We start from the raw sequence: 18,561 nt of genomic DNA, 5'->3' as shown, positions 1-18,561 counted from the left end.
TTTAATTTTTTTTTTGAAATAATAATAATAATAATAATAATAAATTATTATTATTATTTGAAAGAATTATTATTATTATTATTATTATTATTATTATCATTATTATTATTACTACTACTATTACTACAACATCTATCACAACTTAAGGACATTTTAGTCATTTTGTCACTTCTTACCCTTCAATTCCCTGTACTCCTATTTCTGCATACCAAACACTATAATTTTAATTCCTACTTTATTCATTAAATTACAATTCCACCAAATTACAAGTCTTTTCCATCCTAATTCCCTCATCCCAACCAAACGCATTGTAAAAGTTTTTCATTCATTATACATTTATGATACTTTAGGACCAAAGACACGACTTGGGAGGTGGGTCAACCAAAGATTTCAGTACTTGTTTTTTATATAGGCCATCCACTTATTCATATTTCTTTTAACAATTTGAAAATGTTGCACTCCTTCATACTCCTCCTTAATTACATTGCTTTGATTGCTGTAGTTTCTCACGCAAAAAACACGCTATTATCCGATGAGGTCCTTAGCAGCGACGGGCGAAATGGGACCCTCACATTCTTGGAATCCCAGAATAAGCTCTTCCGTTTACAGTTCCTCAGACGACAGGGAACCCAAAATGACCTGTATTTGGGCATTCAGTACATGTATGGTGCCAACGCTAAAACCACCATTTGGGTCTCTAATGCCAATGAGATATTTTCCGGCAGCCTTTTCTTGAAAATGGAAGGGAATGGGCGGCTGATAGTCGGCGACGGATCGAGCGACAAGTTCTTTGTGGTGAACGATAGGCAGAGTTCGGTGTTTAACAGCGCGAGTGCAACTCTGCGTGACGATGGGAATTTAGTTCTGACATCGCCAAACAGAAGCCATTTTTGTTGGCAGAGTTTTGAACATCCTAGCAACGTTTTCTTCCCCGGGATGAAGCTTGGGCTGTCAGGCATTGATACACAAACGCCGTCTAATCGCGTCCTCACGTCGTGGATAAGCGATGGAAATCCTTCTCCGGGGGAGTTTGAGTTGGGGGTGAATCCAAACCAGCCAAACGAGTTGATTATCAAGCGAAGAGGGGTTGTTTATTGGGGAAGTGGGGAGTGGAAGCGCCAAAATTTCACGTTTCTTGATTTTCCGGCGGGTTCCGGTGCCAACATGACCAATTACTCCAATGCCAAAAAGGCCTATTTTAGCCTTTCCGGTGGCTCTCAGTTGGGAAATGGATACAGTTTCATTCGACTAAACTCCCGCGGAGGAATCGACGCGTTCATCTGGAACGCGACGACTAAAACTGTTGAGCCACTGGCGGTGGTCGTGTGTGACCCTGATGAAGCGCTCCGCCGTGGAGTTGCCCTGTCCGGCGGCTGCTCTGCTACTAGTAAGAAGGGTGAGTTTTCTACCTTTAGCTGTACAGCTAGCCTGTGTTTTTCATCCGAAGTAATACCCATATTACTGCTTTTGTCACATCTAGTTCTAAACTTTTATTCCATTAATTGTACTCCTTAAACTTTTAAATTGTTATAATCCCTGGTTTAAATTAACTAGTCCTTCAACTATTAAATTTTAACCATTTATATCCTTTCGGGAGGACCACGGTTGAAAGTTTGAAAAATCATGCATTGTTAACTTGGACCAAGAACGGTAACAATTTGAAATTAGAAAGACTACGAGTAGTCAATTTGAAAGTTTAAAACTAAACGTGACAAAATCATTATATTCAGATGACCTCATATGTTATTAACTCTTTTCCATCAAATTTGTTTAGAAAGTAATTCTGAAAGGACCAAATCTAGCAATAGGTTACTAGAGAATTGTTCGGATAAGGACTAAGTCCATAGGACTATAACTTTTAGCTTAGTGATAAACAGTTGATCCTAACAAGGGTAATTGTCACATATTAATATTGTAGCGCCCCCTCCTGCTTCTTCCCTTGCTCCGGCTATAGCTCCGGCAACCCTTGCCGGCCGGACTTGGAATTGGAGGAAGCACTTGGCGAGGTGGAAGCTTGCAGCAATAGTGAGCTTGGTGGTTGCAATTGTGATTGCCCTCTCAGCCGTCTCCCTATTCAACCGTTTCAAAAGGAGAAGGGGCTATCGTAGAGGTACCTAATAATTTCTTGTTACTTTGATTGCATGTACAATTTTGAATTTCCTTAAGATTATTTTTGGGAAAAGACATTTGGGCAATGTATAATTCACAAATATGGATGTGGGTTCTTCTTTGTACACCTTGGTAAAAAAAATCATATCTACTATACTAATAAGAGCCAAAGAGAGTTAGGCCTAAAATGGGTAGAAAAAATGGCGGTCAAATTATTTAATCAAATGGATGGTTCAGATGAATTATTTAATCAAATAGATGGTTAAGATAATTCAGATTAATATTATTAATAGAGATTACCTAATTTAACCTTATTTTTATGATTATCCGTTAAGTTTTCCGTTAAATATTATCTTCTCCGTTAATATTCCGTTTAACTTTTAACTTACCCATTAATTTCTATAAGAAATGTCTTAGGTTCGAACCTCATCTCAATCAAATTTGACATAATTAAGTTTCTCACTCTATTTACTCNGCCAATGAGATATTTTCCGGCAGCCTTTTCTTGAAAATGGAAGGGAATGGGCGGCTGATAGTCGGCGACGGATCGAGCGACAAGTTCTTTGTGGTGAACGATAGGCAGAGTTCGGTGTTTAACAGCGCGAGTGCAACTCTGCGTGACGATGGGAATTTAGTTCTGACATCGCCAAACAGAAGCCATTTTTGTTGGCAGAGTTTTGAACATCCTAGCAACGTTTTCTTCCCCGGGATGAAGCTTGGGCTGTCAGGCATTGATACACAAACGCCGTCTAATCGCGTCCTCACGTCGTGGATAAGCGATGGAAATCCTTCTCCGGGGGAGTTTGAGTTGGGGGTGAATCCAAACCAGCCAAACGAGTTGATTATCAAGCGAAGAGGGGTTGTTTATTGGGGAAGTGGGGAGTGGAAGCGCCAAAATTTCACGTTTCTTGATTTTCCGGCGGGTTCCGGTGCCAACATGACCAATTACTCCAATGCCAAAAAGGCCTATTTTAGCCTTTCCGGTGGCTCTCAGTTGGGAAATGGATACAGTTTCATTCGACTAAACTCCCGCGGAGGAATCGACGCGTTCATCTGGAACGCGACGACTAAAACTGTTGAGCCACTGGCGGTGGTCGTGTGTGACCCTGATGAAGCGCTCCGCCGTGGAGTTGCCCTGTCCGGCGGCTGCTCTGCTACTAGTAAGAAGGGTGAGTTTTCTACCTTTAGCTGTACAGCTAGCCTGTGTTTTTCATCCGAAGTAATACCCATATTACTGCTTTTGTCACATCTAGTTCTAAACTTTTATTCCATTAATTGTACTCCTTAAACTTTTAAATTGTTATAATCCCTGGTTTAAATTAACTAGTCCTTCAACTATTAAATTTTAACCATTTATATCCTTTCGGGAGGACCACGGTTGAAAGTTTGAAAAATCATGCATTGTTAACTTGGACCAAGAACGGTAACAATTTGAAATTAGAAAGACTACGAGTAGTCAATTTGAAAGTTTAAAACTAAACGTGACAAAATCATTATATTCAGATGACCTCATATGTTATTAACTCTTTTCCATCAAATTTGTTTAGAAAGTAATTCTGAAAGGACCAAATCTAGCAATAGGTTACTAGAGAATTGTTCGGATAAGGACTAAGTCCATAGGACTATAACTTTTAGCTTAGTGATAAACAGTTGATCCTAACAAGGGTAATTGTCACATATTAATATTGTAGCGCCCCCTCCTGCTTCTTCCCTTGCTCCGGCTATAGCTCCGGCAACCCTTGCCGGCCGGACTTGGAATTGGAGGAAGCACTTGGCGAGGTGGAAGCTTGCAGCAATAGTGAGCTTGGTGGTTGCAATTGTGATTGCCCTCTCAGCCGTCTCCCTATTCAACCGTTTCAAAAGGAGAAGGGGCTATCGTAGAGGTACCTAATAATTTCTTGTTACTTTGATTGCATGTACAATTTTGAATTTCCTTAAGATTATTTTTGGGAAAAGACATTTGGGCAATGTATAATTCACAAATATGGATGTGGGTTCTTCTTTGTACACCTTGGTAAAAAAAATCATATCTACTATACTAATAAGAGCCAAAGAGAGTTAGGCCTAAAATGGGTAGAAAAAATGGCGGTCAAATTATTTAATCAAATGGATGGTTCAGATGAATTATTTAATCAAATAGATGGTTAAGATAATTCAGATTAATATTATTAATAGAGATTACCTAATTTAACCTTATTTTTATGATTATCCGTTAAGTTTTCCGTTAAATATTATCTTCTCCGTTAATATTCCGTTTAACTTTTAACTTACCCATTAATTTCTATAAGAAATGTCTTAGGTTCGAACCTCATCTCAATCAAATTTGACATAATTAAGTTTCTCACTCTATTTATCTCAATCAAATTTGACATAATTAAGTTTCTCACTCTATTTACTCTTATTAAATTAAATAAATTAGTAACTACAACAAAAATTACTCTTATTAAATTAAATAAATTAGTAACTACAACAAAAAATGATATTATTAAATTAAATAAATTAGTAACTACAACAAAAAATGATACATATGTATTCCTTTAATTCAGAATTATGTGTCTACAATACCTTTATTTGAAAAAATTATTCATTATCAAAATATTAAATTAAATAAAAGAAATAATTTCATTAGTTATATTGTCTTTATTTTCTATCATGCAAAGATTCTTTACATTTAAATTTATCAATTGATATTCTTTACATTGTCCATTATTTTATTTTTACAATATCTTGTAATTAAATATCAAAGTTATAGTACAAAATAATGTTATATATTTATTTACCAAGTATTTTATTAATACTATGAAAAAATTTTTAAAAATAATTTGAAGCTAATTATATTAACTACTTGGGGATTGGTTGACAAAGAGAGTACTCAAATAATAACCCAACAAATTGATGAAGTGGAATCACTCTATTTTAGTAGTTAATTAAATAAATTAGTAGTTACACAAAAAAATGATACATATGTATTTTTTTAATACCATGAAAAAAATAAAAAAGAATAGTTTGAGACCAATCATATTAATTACTTGGGGGATTTGTTGACAATGAAAGTACTCAAATAACACATTACCCAGCAAATTGAAGCGAGAAACTACCTTTTAATATCTTTGGAATGCATAATATTTTAAATTTTCAAATTTTTATTAATTTATTTAATCTTTTTTCTTAAACTAGAGATTTCTTTATCCACAATAACTCATTCAACAATAATGGTTGAACCAAATGAACCCCAAGCAGAACACCTAAAGGAAAGTCCATAGCTCTTATATCATAATCTCATTGCATGACGTTGTCATCTATGCTACCAACAATAACCGAATTGCAAATAACACACTACCAACAAAAAGGAAGAGAACAAATAGTAAAGATGAAGACAATGACAATGTTACTCAAAAGAAAATTAAGAGCACTTAGAAAAATTCAAATGAAAAGTAGTATTTATTTAGACTATAATTTTTAGACCAAATATTTAGACTATCGATTTTACAAGGTTGCAAACATTTATTTTACTAATAATTATAATGAATTTTCTATATTATCTTGGATTCATATACTTTGAGTTAGATATTTAAATAAAAAATTCGACATTCAATTACCAATGTATAAACTTCTCCTATATAATCTTGCATTGATATACTTTCAAATATTTATTTAAATATAAACATTGGGCATTAACCTATACGCGCAATGCGCGTATAAAACTAGTTTATAATATATAACTTAAAATTATAAATTGATGTGACTCGACAACAAAATCTTGTAAATTTTAGATGCTATATAAATTAGAATGTCATAGTGGATACGACTAATTATTAATACTATTACATGTTTTCAGCTCAGAGTAAATTAACAGCAAAACAAGATGTAGAAATCATTGAGAAAGGGGATAACGAGTTACCATTGTATAGTTTAGAGACTATCAAAATTGCAACAGACTATTTCTCGAAAGAAAACATGCTTGGTCGAGGAGGTTTTGGAGTTGTATATTGGGTACATCTCTTTGCTATGAATAATTTTATTATACTCATGCCCTATCACATGATTAGATGGATCAAGGTTTATTTTGTCTAACTAGAATTTTGGATTAGGGTAAATTGGCAAGTGGAGAAGAAATTGCAGTAAAAAGGCTATCAAAATTGTCAGGACTTGGAGTTGAGCAATTCCATAATGAAGTTGTCTTGATATCAAAATTACAACATCGAAACCTAGTTAAGATACTGGGTTGTTGTATGGAAGAAAATGAGTGCATATTAATATATGAGTACTTATCAAATAAGAGCTTGGATTCAATCCTTTTTGGTGCGCGTCAACATGCATATCTTACCTTTATTTTTACTTATCCTCATATTCTTAGANACTCTTATTAAATTAAATAAATTAGTAACTACAACAAAAAATGATACATATGTATTCCTTTAATTCAGAATTATGTGTCTACAATACCTTTATTTGAAAAAATTATTCATTATCAAAATATTAAATTAAATAAAAGAAATAATTTCATTAGTTATATTGTCTTTATTTTCTATCATGCAAAGATTCTTTACATTTAAATTTATCAATTGATATTCTTTACATTGTCCATTATTTTATTTTTACAATATCTTGTAATTAAATATCAAAGTTATAGTACAAAATAATGTTATATATTTATTTACCAAGTATTTTATTAATACTATGAAAAAATTTTTAAAAATAATTTGAAGCTAATTATATTAACTACTTGGGGATTGGTTGACAAAGAGAGTACTCAAATAATAACCCAACAAATTGATGAAGTGGAATCACTCTATTTTAGTAGTTAATTAAATAAATTAGTAGTTACACAAAAAAATGATACATATGTATTTTTTTAATACCATGAAAAAAATAAAAAAGAATAGTTTGAGACCAATCATATTAATTACTTGGGGGATTTGTTGACAATGAAAGTACTCAAATAACACATTACCCAGCAAATTGAAGCGAGAAACTACCTTTTAATATCTTTGGAATGCATAATATTTTAAATTTTCAAATTTTTATTAATTTATTTAATCTTTTTTCTTAAACTAGAGATTTCTTTATCCACAATAACTCATTCAACAATAATGGTTGAACCAAATGAACCCCAAGCAGAACACCTAAAGGAAAGTCCATAGCTCTTATATCATAATCTCATTGCATGACGTTGTCATCTATGCTACCAACAATAACCGAATTGCAAATAACACACTACCAACAAAAAGGAAGAGAACAAATAGTAAAGATGAAGACAATGACAATGTTACTCAAAAGAAAATTAAGAGCACTTAGAAAAATTCAAATGAAAAGTAGTATTTATTTAGACTATAATTTTTAGACCAAATATTTAGACTATCGATTTTACAAGGTTGCAAACATTTATTTTACTAATAATTATAATGAATTTTCTATATTATCTTGGATTCATATACTTTGAGTTAGATATTTAAATAAAAAATTCGACATTCAATTACCAATGTATAAACTTCTCCTATATAATCTTGCATTGATATACTTTCAAATATTTATTTAAATATAAACATTGGGCATTAACCTATACGCGCAATGCGCGTATAAAACTAGTTTATAATATATAACTTAAAATTATAAATTGATGTGACTCGACAACAAAATCTTGTAAATTTTAGATGCTATATAAATTAGAATGTCATAGTGGATACGACTAATTATTAATACTATTACATGTTTTCAGCTCAGAGTAAATTAACAGCAAAACAAGATGTAGAAATCATTGAGAAAGGGGATAACGAGTTACCATTGTATAGTTTAGAGACTATCAAAATTGCAACAGACTATTTCTCGAAAGAAAACATGCTTGGTCGAGGAGGTTTTGGAGTTGTATATTGGGTACATCTCTTTGCTATGAATAATTTTATTATACTCATGCCCTATCACATGATTAGATGGATCAAGGTTTATTTTGTCTAACTAGAATTTTGGATTAGGGTAAATTGGCAAGTGGAGAAGAAATTGCAGTAAAAAGGCTATCAAAATTGTCAGGACTTGGAGTTGAGCAATTCCATAATGAAGTTGTCTTGATATCAAAATTACAACATCGAAACCTAGTTAAGATACTGGGTTGTTGTATGGAAGAAAATGAGTGCATATTAATATATGAGTACTTATCAAATAAGAGCTTGGATTCAATCCTTTTTGGTGCGCGTCAACATGCATATCTTACCTTTATTTTTACTTATCCTCATATTCTTAGAAAATTTTGTCCCTCCTATTATTAACAATTACTTTTAATGATTTGTGACTTGTGAGATATCTAATAATCTAATATATATTTCAAACAGATCCAACATTACGAGCATTGCTTTGCTGGAAAACACGGATTAACATCATCCAAGGAATTGCTCAAGGGCTTTTATATCTCCATACTTATTCTAGATTAAGAGTCATACATCGAGATTTAAAAGTAAGCAACATTTTATTAGATAAAGACATGAACCCAAAGATTTCTGACTTTGGCATTGCCAAAATCTTTGGAGATGACGAAACTCGAGCAATAACCCAAAGAATTATTGGGACATAGTAAGTTATTTGTTTGTTTTTTCCCTTGTTTAATTTCATAGTCATAGAATATATGCTCAATTGGATGCATTCTAATGTACTTCTTCTATGCCTATATATGTTTAATTACATACTTTTTAATATGTTTTGAAATAGTGGTTACATGTCTCCCGAGTATGCAATGGACGGACTTTTCTCTGTAAAATCAGATGTTTTTAGCTTTGGAATCATGACACTTGAAATTATAAGTGGAAAAAAGAATATTGGATTCTATAATCCAAATCGTGTTTCAAACTTAATTGGACAGGTGAGTATCCATGATTAACCAATTATTTTCTCTCAATCTCTTTCATCTTTTGTTCTTTGTTTTCTGTTACCATTTTAATTGAAGTGATTGCACTGAAGACAATTTACTAATAAATTTTAGGCATGGCAACTGTGGTGCGAGGGAAAAGCTATTGAATTGGTAGATTTCACAATACACGAAACAGTTTTAGAAGATGAAGCCACGAGGTATACGCAATTAGGTTTGCTATGTGTTCAAGAAATTCCGGAAGATAGACCAGAAATGTCAGATGTGATATCTATGATTATGCAAGAATCAACCGATCTTCCTACTCCTCGACAACCAGCTTTTTCTGCTGTCATAGGCCTTAATAAATCGAACGGTGATTGTTCAAGAAGTACAAAACCTAGTTGTAGTAGTAATGAGGTGACTATTTCTAGAGTTCAAGGTCGATGAACATACACACGAAATCTGTGACCTTCATACTTGAACTAACGTCTTTTAGACTTTTGGTGATAGAAAGTAATATTTGAAAATCCATGTACCTATGGTGTATATTCCAAAATAATACAGTAATTTGCTTCTCTATAAGAAAAACTACTGTCCAATTTTTAATACAAAATGAGCATTTGCCAATCATCTATTATTGAGATCCATCTTTTACTTGAATGCTTATTATCCCTTGGGGATGTATACTGAAATGAGAAACAGACTCAAAACAGGACTATCTCAGAATCTCAGAATCATACAAAAGGTGAGGTGGATTTGCTTCATCAATCCAATCAGCATAAATTCCACTGATTTTCTTTGTCAACTTCCATATATGAAACTTCTTGCCCCCTGGCTCATCTTTCCAAGCCACTTGATTAGCGCGGCAAAATGAATCGCCTGCGGCAATAGAGAGAGGCTCGATTGGAACGGTGGGAAAGTTTGTTGCTTCCCCAGTGTCACTTCTGCCACTGAATGCCTGCAACTCTGTCAACACATATGTTCAAGCATCGGATCAGACTTTTAGAGCCTGGGAACATCCAAATACCAGTTTACATTGCGACAAGAAAACATCAGTTTACTTCGAAGGACAAAGAACATAGATTTGGTGAAAGATGGCCGTGTTTATGTGGTGTTAGTTCTCAGTTGTGCCCTAGATGTATAGCTTGACATTTTATGGAAAACAAAAGGTAACAAGTCAGCATTAATATGCAAGTAAAGCGTAGATATGAAGATAGGTTCATGTTAAACAAAAAATCAAATGTACTCATGTTCTTAAATGGTTTACATAATGTTTTATGAACCAGGCTGTCCACCATAGTACACACACAGACCAGAATGGCGGTCGTTTTTTACCCTACACAGCGGCCAAAATTAAAATAAAATGAACAGGTTCCAAATTTGCATGATGAATCCAATGGCTTCTATTTTTGGATATTCATGTTTAAAGAACTAGAAAGACAATTTGCCAACATCAATAAAGCATTCAACAATGTTAATGATTTGTAATGCAAATGATTGCAAGGGTTAGAAATCATTTTCGTTTCAATGCACATCATTCTTGTTTCAGTATGATTAGTTCACGCCATCTCACTCTTATCCAGCAATTACCTTCTGTTTTCTTCATATCAAACATGAAATGAATTTTGTGTATTACTGACAAATAATGACAATTGTTCTGAAATAAGCAATAAGGAAGGGATAATCTTGCTGGACAGATTAACGATAAAAACCAGCAATTCAGAAGTAATTATACAGACATCGTTTACTTACCTGATTTTCCATGAGCATAGTGGCACCTCTCTCCAAAGGGACATTGGCCCGTGATCTCATATTTGCTACATAGCCTTGTTTTCCAAAACGCAAGTTTAGGTCGATGAATGTCTAGATCAACACTTGCATGCTTGTGACTCTCAAGCTGATCAGAACCACTTCGCCTTGCCGTGATAGAATTTGTAGTTGCTATGCTTATTGCAGAACTTTCCATATGATCTTTCACCATATCACTCTTAAATTTTGGTGGGCGTTCATGAAGAAAATTACAGTTTTCTCCATACGGACACTCCTCACCATTGTAAAACTTGCAAATTTTCACCCTCGGTATTATCTTCTGATCATCATTCCAACTACCTGCAACTCTGTCCTTTTCACGGACGAGATCCTGCCAATTGGGAGGAGGCTCTCGCAGATCATCAGCACCATGAGCAAATGTGCAATGCTCACCATTCCTACACTTCCCTTCCAAAAACTTTGCACACAGGCGTGTCTTATAAAATATATGGCCGGATCCTTTTCCCGGAACATTTGGCAAATTAACCCTCGGATTCATAGGTGGGAAAGAGGCTGAACTCAGTTGGTTGTTTTCTGAATTCCTCCGTCTTTTAAATGGCGGTGCATGATCAAACTGAGGATTCAACTCAGACTGTTCTTGGTTCAGTAGTATTGGTGGAGGAGGATCAGGAAAGCTCATTCTCTTCTTCCTGATGAAGTATTAAGTAAAGCTTGAATTTTTGACATGGAAACAAAAAAAAAAAAAAAAAAAAACTCTAACCAGAGAAATTCATAACAAATACTAATCCATTCAAAACAATGACTATAAACAATAATTAATAGCACTAAATTATGTTTATAACCAAAGCCAGACTTAACAATGAAGAACCAAGAACCAACAATTTTCATAATTTAAAATTTCTCACATCAAAAAGACTCAAAAAAAAAAAAGCATATAAAGATAAATGATCAATGAAGAACAACCAGAAGATTAATTTCAAAAGGGAAAAGAACTAAAAATCTAACCAAAGCCAGACTTCCCTAAGAATGACAATGCTTAATATATATTTTTTCATTGGCATTTCAATGAAGAAAAACAAAATCACATTAAGAATAAACGATCAATCGGGAATGACCAGCCGACTAATTCTGAAAAAAAATTAAAATTCCCATATCAAAATTGGCGGCTAAAACAAAATGAGAGCACAGAAACTCAAGCAATGCAGGGCAAGCAAACCTGAAACTATGTCGTTTTGATCAGTTTCAAGAACGCCCAGATGAAAGTCTCCGCTAAAACTTAATTCTTTTGGAAGAAAACATCAAAACTCGAGGTTGAAATTTGAATAAAAAGGACTGATCAGAGTTCTGAACTGTATGCTGGTGTTTATACATACGTGTGTATATTTGTCCTTAAATATCAGTAAATCCTTTTTCTTTTAAAAGGTTGGACTTCTTTTTTTTTTTTTTTAATTACGTAAACGTTAAAAATGAAGATAAATGGAAGCCCTAGCGGCAGCTTAATTGACGATTAAAAACCAAAATAGATTGTATCCAGAAACCCTAAAACCCCAGAAACGGCTAAACCCCAAAACAGTCTCCAAAATCTTAATTATATGGAAAATTAATAATTATAGGATTATCTTACAAATCTTTTCTTTACGTTTCTTATTTTTGTTGTGGGACCTCAACCTTCATTGCTAATATTGACCATTTTAGGCTATCTTTATTGCTATAATACTCTCTTATAGTATATATAAAAAAAAAATAGTCGTTTTCAAAAAAAAAAATAGTCATATTTTCACATCATTAAATTTACAATTAGTTCACTATTTTCTCTAAGGTTGTGTTTAAAACTTAGAAAATAATTTATGACAATTATTTTTCGTGTTTCCAGTGTTTGGATGCAATTGGAAAGTCTAATCAACGGAAAACATTTTTCATTGACTAGAGAAAGTTTAGTCATTTTGGCAAAAAATGACTTCCATCAAAATTTGGCGGAAGTTATTTTTCACCACATTCAGAACAAGGTTTCCGGCCCCATAGCTCTAGTTTCCGCTGGAAACCAGTTTTTATTATTTTTTTTTGATAAATAATATTATTATAAATATTTTTATTTTCTAAATAAAATATTTAAAATGTTTAATTGCACAATTTTATTCATTTTCTAGAAAATTTTTTACTGTGCAGCCAAACATGGAAAAGGAAAATGTTTTCTAGAAAATAATTCATTTTTCAAAAGTTATTTTTTTGCTTTCCAAACGGATACTAAATTTTTATAATACTTTCTCAGTTTCAAAAGTAATCTCACTTTTACATCACATTAACAAATAAAATAATTATCTTTTAAAAAAAAAGAATAAATAACTAAATGTACAAAAAGTTTCCACATGAGACATATTTTTGTACGATGAAATAGGGGTTGCAAACTTGTAATCCACATCCTCGTTAAAAAAAATTAAAATATTTTTTAATTATATCTCACCATGCAATGCTAAAAATTGCAGCTTTGCAGGGATGTGTTTAGCCTTAACACCAATTAAAGCATTGTCTTTTTAGTACTACTAACTCTATTACAATACAATGTCTGTTCATCAAAGTATTATTATTTCTCTTGTAAAGCATCAACCTAAACATTAAACACATATGAAATGTATTATCCTCATATTTTTAACTCCAAACTTAATGACTCCTTACTTGTTCGAAAAATTATTGGTGGAGGTAATTCAAGAAATTGAACTCTGACCTACCAACCCCTAAATTCTTATATAATAGTATCCATAACAAGGCTAAATTTATATTATTCTTTTATTTTGTTCATATTCATATTTAAAAAAATTGATAAGTGATTTATAAGATAAAATATTCATCACATATCTTTAAAAGAAAATAGGGAAAAATACAAAATTTGACTCAATTTTTTAAGTAATCAAACATTTAAGGGGTATAAAGGCCCTGTTTGGTAAATGGCTGTTAGCTGATAGCTAATTGGGTCAGAATCTATGATTAGTTGATAACATTAGCCGATTGTAGAAAAGTGTTTGGTAAATTAGTTGTTAGCTGATAGCTGTTTCGTATAATTTCTTTTCTCAAAAAGCTAATTGAAAAAGTTGCTTTGAGTAGCATTTTGAATTTTAGTATTTTGGAGTTACAAAAAGCTTATTAACCAAACACTTATATTGATTTTTTAACCAAGTCAAACAACTAATAGTGGTCAAATAAGCCAAAATTGGATGATAGGCTAATTATTTACCAAACAGGACCAAATCTATATGACTATATCTATACTATATATAAAAGTAAAATTCACCTACTTCATTTTCCCACACAAACTTTTGTAGTCAATTAATTAAATATTTTATTGGTCAAATAATTAATAAAACTTATTTGGTAAGAAAATGTAAACTGGAAATTAACTAATATTTATTAATTTGTAATATTATTTTTATATTCACGTATTAACGTAAAAACATAATACCGTGTAGAAAATACATATTAATTAGGTAATAACATAATAGCTTAATTGGTAATATTATGTATGAATATAAATTTATTTATATTTTTCTGGAAACATGAATGAATATAAATAAGCATATATTATCTTCTACAAATAAGTAGACTTTACGTGAAAATTCAAGATAATATCGATTAAATAATTGGTAACTAATATATCCCCTCAAGAAATTTACAATTTTGTATTTTTCAATATTTAGTTTAGTCAAGTTTTACTATATAAAATTTAAATATTTGTAAACTACATCAAAATTTTATATTTTGAGAAGACATCAAAATATTATTAGATATAAAAATTTAAATTTAAAAGTTATAAAAAATATTAAAGAAAATAAAAAAATTAAAGTTATGTTAAATAGAGTAAGAATATATTTACTAAATATTATTAAGAATATGTAGAATACTTATCAGTTGTTCAGAAGAATTTTTTTTTTTGTTTTTTTTTTTTTTACTATTTACTGTATACTACGCTAGAGGATCACGAACTAATATAAGCAATTGATATATGCTACGGGCTCACGACCACTACGCAAAATTGAAATTGATGTAATATTTAATAATCTTATAATTGATTAATTATATCCAGTAATACTAATATTTAGTATATAATAATAATAATAATAATAATAATAATAATAATAATAATTTTAATATATACAAATTGATATTCATGTTAAAGAAAAATAATTAATTTGCACAATGAAGAGTAAATAATACAAGTAAAATGCATTTTTTTCAAAAAAAAAAGTGTAAATAAAATGGGATAGAGAGTGTAATAATAAGTACATTAAATGACATAACTTTATTTTTTCGTACTGAAACAGAATAATAAATATAGAGTATATTCATTCTTAAATGGTGTTTATTAAAAATATCAATAAATAAAATAGGATAAGGAATGAAAATCAATAATCTATCTATTTTCTTTCTATTAATAAAAGTAAAAACCTCATCTTCAACTTTAATAGTATAAATAACTAGTAAGAAAATGTTAAGTGGAAATAAACTAATATCTATTAATTGGTAATATTGTTTCCAATTTCACAAATTATACCTAATTCTCACGGTGAACATAAATTGTACTGTAATTCTCACGGTAATAACATAATTCACGGTAATATACTTTCCAAAATCATGGTAATCTCATTATTATGTAAATATAAATATAAATATTACACACACATCCAATTGTGCTAATCAATAATATTTTACCTATTTTAAAATACGGCTATTTAATATATAATAATTTATACATGCAATAATTGATATTCATGGTAAGAAATTTTTTTTCGGAAAAAATATAACATTAGCGTATTCGGTAATTTATATTAGTAATTGATATTCATGGTAAATTTGTCATTTTTTAACTATTTATTATATACAGTAAGCATATATTTACTAATATATTACAATATTTATATTACATAATAGTTATCCTCTATTTTGACCTATTTCCATATAAAGGGTACATATTTTGTTTACATTTTTTAATTCCGTATATATGGTAGAAAACAGGAATGGAAGTCGAGAGTATTTGGATGCTTATTATATTTTCAGCCATTATTCAATTCTATACGCTAGGGGATCACGAACTAATATAAGCAATTGATATATATGCTAGATTGCTAGGGGATCACGACCGTTACCCAAAATTGAAATTGATATAATATTTAATTTAATAATCTTATAATTGATTAATTATATTCATAAATACTAATATTTAATATATAATCTATACTATCTTATCTATACTATTAATAAAAATAAAATTCTCTTGCATAGTTTCCCGTCCAAAATTTTATTAATAATAAGGTTATTTCGCTTTAAAAGAAACAATGGTAAAGAATTGGTAGTATCGAGAATTTTAAAAGGAAGATTGTGCGAAAATAATGGAACCAAATAGGATATTAATAATTAACCGTCCAAATTTAATAATATTAAGCTTATTAAAACAACCAATAATATATTGAATTTATAAGGAAGATTTTGTGTAAAGATAGAAAACAAATAAAACAAGAATCCCATTTATTCTAAAATTTGTGTAATTAAACATAATATTTATTTATTTTCCATCTTTACGCAAAATCATCTTTATAAATTCTGATTGTTTTGGTGATATGTGATTGTAGTAGTGTATGACAGTTGTGGTGGGAGAAGACCGCAGGGATGACAACTCTCCATGTAGATGGGAAATACATGTGTGTTATTAGCATGGAAAATGAAAATCTTAAAGGAAGTATTTTCTCTTTTAATGGAAGGGAGATACATCCTTAACTGTACTTGGATTAAAAAAATATATGTGTTCCAAGTTAGAGTTTTGGTTGCCGCGAATGGACATGGATTTAGCGAATGGGAGAGAGGTATCATTGGTGTAAATAGACAGCACGGTTACTATACGTTGTTCTTAATACATTTGTTGCATAGGGACTAACATTGACCAAGATGATGGTTGCAGAGTGTGGTGGTGATATGAAAATATGTATGAATTGTCGTTCGACTAAGGATTGGGGTTTATGGCGCGTAAAGAGCGGTTACCTAAACTCTAGGCACCAAGATTTTGGAATCCATAAGGATCCAAGTAAATCATATTTGGTTTGGGATTGAAACTAGAATTTTTTTGGTATTTTGGACTAAAGGGAAAGCAAGATTAAAACTAGGATAAAATTCAATTGGGAAAGATGTGTTAAATTAGGTGTATTGCATTTGACACTTAGATTAGGCACCAAGGTTTTGGAATCCATAAGGATCCAAGTAAATCATATTTGGTTTGGGATTGAAACTAGAATTTTTTTGGTATTTTGGATTAAAGGGAAAGCAAGATTAAAACTAGGATAAAATTCAATTGGAAAAGATAGAGTTAAATTAGGATAAAATTAGTTTGGACTAAAAATTCTCCTATTTTCTCAAGCACATCCTCCGCTAGTCCTTTCGGATACCGGGTGGTTCCGTCGGTTAGGCGAACTGTAAGCCTTGTCGGTTTTAAACATTGTGACACCCCTAACTTTTTCACGCTGAGATTGGCATAAACTTAACATAAAGCTAGCAATCTCAGAACTAACAATATAACAAAGTGGAAGCATACTAATAATCAAACGGGTGTCATGCCACATCTAGAATAATCCAACTCTAGATGCACATGCTAAATTCCATAATACTAATCCATAAAGTAAAGATAGTTGTAATAGTCAAATATAGAAACCATAAACTAAGGCACACAGGCCCGAAAACGTCTAAAACAGGTTCACTAGTCTAAGCATAGCATGAAGCAGGTCTATCACTAGCGCGCTCTCGGCTCATACTAATTCATACCTGGAAAACAGTTTAGGAAAACATTAGCAAAGGAATGCTAAGAAATCAACCACTCACACTCGTGAGAAAATACATAGTATAGTAGGGTTTGTAAGTAGGTTTATACACACGTATAGAATATATTATACGCACCAACGAAACTGTTCTTTATTTAAACCAGATGACTCAACAACAACAAGTTGAATAAGTCACAAACCAAAGACTCCTCCAAATGAATCTAACATCATGTACGAATGCATAAGACAACAAGTCTATAACAAGATACCAACTGAATCACAAGTCCAACAGAATAATCCACAATGAAACCAACCAACACAATCTCACATCACTCTCTCAGAGTGACCCCAAAACCACAATGCAAAGGATAAGATCCAATCCACAACCACTAAACCACTAAACCACCATGCCAAACCACCATACCAAACCACCATACCTTTATCACATCACAGAGGCATAAAGCCCAACCAAGAGGCATATAATGCCCATTATCACAGAGGCACAAAGCCCAACCATAGAGGCATACAATGCCCAATCACAAAGGCGCAAAGCCCAACCACAGAGGCATACAATCCCCAATCACAGAGGCAGAAAGCCCAACCACAGAGGCATACAATGCCCAATCACAGAGGCATACAATGCCCATCACCACAGAGGCACAAAGCCCAAACACAGAGGCATACAATGCCCATACAATTCATCTCATAACACCAACCACAAATAAAACCGTAATTCCACCAACCACTTCCCAAGGTTATTAAAGACTCAACAAGCCAAGAGATACTCATAAGGACTCAAGGTCTCCACATACCAAGCTCAGATTCATTCCCAAAAGAAATTACTCCGCCAACAGTGCTCAACTCAGGATATGAACACAGTACATACTCAGGATAATAACCAAGGAATCAACCAACAATACTAACTCAATAAGTCAAGATAAATGACCAAAGATCATGAATAAATACTAAACAACCAAAGTGGAATACTCAACAATATGTTCAGGACACATTCCAGAATCAAAGATGAATCAACAGAGTCAACAGACCAAT

General features: G+C 31.9%; 3 protein-coding genes across 3 annotated transcripts; 2 read left to right on the top strand and 1 right to left on the bottom strand.

Moving 5' to 3' along the window:
* Positions 1-450: 450 nt before the first annotated feature.
* On the top strand, positions 451-2,118 carry LOC115999416 (receptor-like serine/threonine-protein kinase SD1-7). Its single transcript, XM_031239266.1, has 2 exons — positions 451-1,396; positions 1,919-2,118. The coding sequence occupies exons 1-2, from the start codon at positions 451-453 to the stop codon at positions 2,116-2,118; spliced, it is 1,146 nt and encodes a 381-aa protein (XP_031095126.1).
* A 502-nt stretch (positions 2,119-2,620) lies between these two features.
* LOC115999415 (G-type lectin S-receptor-like serine/threonine-protein kinase At1g11330) lies at positions 2,621-9,394 on the top strand. The gene is made up of 9 exons (XM_031239264.1): positions 2,621-3,278; positions 3,801-3,992; positions 5,948-6,102; positions 6,201-6,339; positions 7,829-7,983; positions 8,082-8,220; positions 8,436-8,673; positions 8,809-8,959; positions 9,080-9,394. Exons 1-9 carry the CDS (start codon positions 2,621-2,623, stop codon positions 9,392-9,394), a joined length of 2,142 nt encoding a protein of 713 aa, XP_031095124.1.
* Positions 9,395-9,662: 268 nt separating this feature from the next.
* On the bottom strand, positions 9,663-12,003 carry LOC115999414 (zinc finger CCCH domain-containing protein 39-like). The gene is made up of 3 exons (XM_031239263.1): positions 11,934-12,003; positions 10,700-11,406; positions 9,663-9,913 (listed from the first exon to the last, which is right to left on the bottom strand). Exons 2-3 carry the CDS (start codon positions 11,394-11,396, stop codon positions 9,663-9,665), a joined length of 948 nt encoding a protein of 315 aa, XP_031095123.1. The 5' UTR covers positions 11,397-11,406; positions 11,934-12,003.
* Positions 12,004-18,561: the final 6,558 nt, after the last annotated feature.

This window comes from Ipomoea triloba, chromosome 12 (assembly GCF_003576645.1).
Source record: "Ipomoea triloba cultivar NCNSP0323 chromosome 12, ASM357664v1".
NCBI lineage: Eukaryota > Viridiplantae > Streptophyta > Magnoliopsida > Solanales > Convolvulaceae > Ipomoea > Ipomoea triloba.
The sequence above is the reverse complement of the archived record's forward strand: the minus strand, read 5'-3'. Positions and strand labels throughout refer to the sequence as shown.